At 38.1% G+C, this 2,860-nt stretch overlaps 1 protein-coding gene across 7 annotated transcripts in view; it reads left to right on the top strand.

Moving 5' to 3' along the window:
- Window positions 1-2,622, top strand: part of LOC122550134 (guanylate kinase-like) — a 49,147-nt gene extending 46,525 nt beyond the window's left edge. For all 7 annotated transcript variants that reach the window (XM_043690768.1, XM_043690767.1, XM_043690770.1 and 4 more), the window contains one exon: window positions 2,026-2,622. In XM_043690768.1, coding sequence (XP_043546703.1) covers window positions 2,026-2,093 — 68 coding nt within the window. In that variant the 3' untranslated portion in view covers window positions 2,094-2,622. The remainder of the gene's footprint in view (window positions 1-2,025) is intronic.
- Window positions 2,623-2,860: the final 238 nt, after the last annotated feature.

Raw genomic sequence — 2,860 nt, 5'->3', positions numbered from 1 at the left:
AAGCATGCAGGTAGAGCAGGTAGTGAAGAAGGCTAATAGCATGCTGGCCTTCATAACAAGAGGGATTGAGTATAGAAGCAAAGAGGTTCTTCTGCACCTGTACAGGGCCCTGGTGAGACCACACCTGGAGTACTGTGTGCAGTTCTGGTCTCCAAATTTGAGGAAAGACATTCTGGCTATTGAGGGAGTGCAGCGTAGGTTCACGAGGTCAATTCCTGGAATGGCGGGATTACCTTACACTGAAAGACTGGAGCGACTGGGCTTGTATACCCTTGAGTTTAGAAGACTGAGAGGGGATCTGATTGAGACATATAAGGCCCCGGGGACTTATCACCCTTCAGACCTAACAGTCTCTCCAACACCAATTCCTGGCAAATATAAATTCCCTTCAGTTCACGTCCTTTAGCCACTGTTACCTCAGGGAGATTGCTTGTGTCTTCCCCAGTGAACACAGATCTGAAGTACCAATTCAATTCTTCTGCCATTTCTTTGTTCCCTGTAATATATTCCCCTGTTGCTGTCTTCAAGGGCCCAAGGGGATCTGATTGAGATATATAAGATTATTAAAGGATTGGACACTCTGGAGGCAGGAAACATGTTTCCGCTGATGGGTGAGTGCTGAACCAGAGGACACAGCTTAAAAATAAGGGGTAGACCATTTAGGACAGAGATGAGGAGAAACTTCTTCACCCAGAGAGTGGTGGCTGTGTGGAATCCTCTGCCCCAGAGGGCAGTGGAGGCCCAGTCTCTGGATTCATTTAAGAAAGAGTTGGACAGAGCTCTCAAGGATAGTGGAATCAAGGATTATGGTGATAAGGCAGGAACAGGATACTAATTAAGGATGATCAGCCATGATCATATTGAATGGTGGTGCAGAATGGTGTGGCAGAATGGCCTACTCCTGCACCTAATGTCTATTGTCCTCATGCTCATCTCTGAAATAATTGATGTGTAATCCACATGGTGATTTATAACAGTTTTATCACTTTTGGTGCACTTATTAGACCATTTCCTTTTAACCTGGACCAACTGCATTCAAAGTATTTTAGTACTTTCTCCTTCTGCTCCCTTACCCCATCTTTTCGAAAGTAATAACTAGTATTACAGCACAATTTCAATTCACACTCTCCACTGGAAATGGATTTTTCATCACCCCACTTTCCATAATGAGTTTAAATTCTAAATTGCTTTCCCTTCAATTTGTTACCTGTTCATATTTCATTTTTTCTGAACGTATACTGGATTGCCTCAGTCGATGGCTCATCCTATCAGTTTATACATGTCTTTTCGGAGCAGAGAAACAGCAATAAGTACCAAGAATGAATGTTTCAGATTATAACTTTAAGCACCTAGTCAAAGAGATTCACCCCTCCTTTTGAGTAACAGGAGCACCTCAGCTATTCCATCCCTAGCATAATCTTCTTGAAAACAGCTTCCCTCTTTTTAAGAAAGAATCACCTTTCCACGGTAATTTAACACATCACTAAGGCTGGCCAGCATACAGTTATCACAGGTAAAATCTTCCAGAAGGCAAAACTTTTCACAAACTCTGTAGTGTGCAGAGTATTCTAATGTAATATTAAATTATTTGTTTAGTCTTGAAAGTGCTGGTCATGATGTTAATAAACTTAGAAATATTCAGTATTAAGTATCTGAAAATTTTGTAGTCCTACAATCACTAAGAGAAGGAACAGCACTTGGAGGAGAACTGTAAGATTCCAAAGTATTGAGATTAAGAACCAGCTATTACACGTTTTAGTAAGAAAACTTGCCAGGACACTTAGAGAGCCTTCACCTCTTTGGACAGTGTCTAGGGATTGTTAACAACATCCAAAAAGCAACGTGCAACAGCCCTCAGCACTGCAAAGTATCAGCTGAACCCAAAAACAGCCAAACTACTTCTCTGAAAAGACATGTGGAAACCTGAAAAGCAGTTCAGATTAATAAAAATAGATTTTGTTTTGAGTTATGTCTCACTTTTTTGAGATTTAAGAAAAACTTACTTTATCTTGTGTTTTATTATAGGAAATTCAAAGAGTGAGAGCTTTGCAGAACTGAACTATTCCAAACTCCATCCCACTCAAAAATGTTAACGTTATATTCCCTCAATGTATACTAAGTGAGAAGAATAAAAATTTCCAAAATACCAATGTATGTATTTAATATCTTAGTGTGCTCTTTTATTTTTGTTTGTCGGCTGTTGTTGCACTGGCATTCCATTTTTTGCCGGTGTCTATTGTCCTTGGGATGTTTTATGAATAATAGGGAATACTTTTTTTAATATAAGCAAAATGATGGCATATTGCTCGTTATAATCCACTTTCTTTCTGTAATGCTTTGCGGGAAGTAATTGTTCAATTTTTATAGCTAGTGTTTTTTTTAAAGTGTATATACTAGATATCGTTATACCATCAACAGAATAGAGACTCTCTGAACACAAGTTACTAGTACTGTTATATCTGTAATGTAAGTAATTGTGAATAGACCATGAACATAATTACTGTATTGAAGTAGAAAGAGAAGAATTATTTTGATGAAGAGATATGTCAGTTTTTGAGTTCTCCCATCAAGCAAAATTATTTACAACTGTCTTTGGGATTAAATAAAACTAATAAGAAACGATGGAATGCTGTGTTTATTTTATAGCTAAAACTGTTAGGGCAGTGACCACAGTTATGAAAGAAATCCACTGGCCAAAGAGCATCTACAGCAAGATTGTATATGAACAATCAAAATTTCAGGTATGGAACATGAAGATCGTTTGTAGACTTGCATTTCAATAAAAGCTGAGGCAGGAAATCCTTGAATGTAGATATAAGAGCATTTCATAATTTGTACTTGAGGTATAGTTAAAGTTTGA

The sequence above is a fragment of the Chiloscyllium plagiosum genome, chromosome 5 (genome assembly GCF_004010195.1).
Source record: "Chiloscyllium plagiosum isolate BGI_BamShark_2017 chromosome 5, ASM401019v2, whole genome shotgun sequence".
Classification (NCBI taxonomy): Eukaryota; Metazoa; Chordata; class Chondrichthyes; order Orectolobiformes; family Hemiscylliidae; genus Chiloscyllium; species Chiloscyllium plagiosum.
This window is presented reverse-complemented; position numbering and strand designations above follow the sequence as displayed.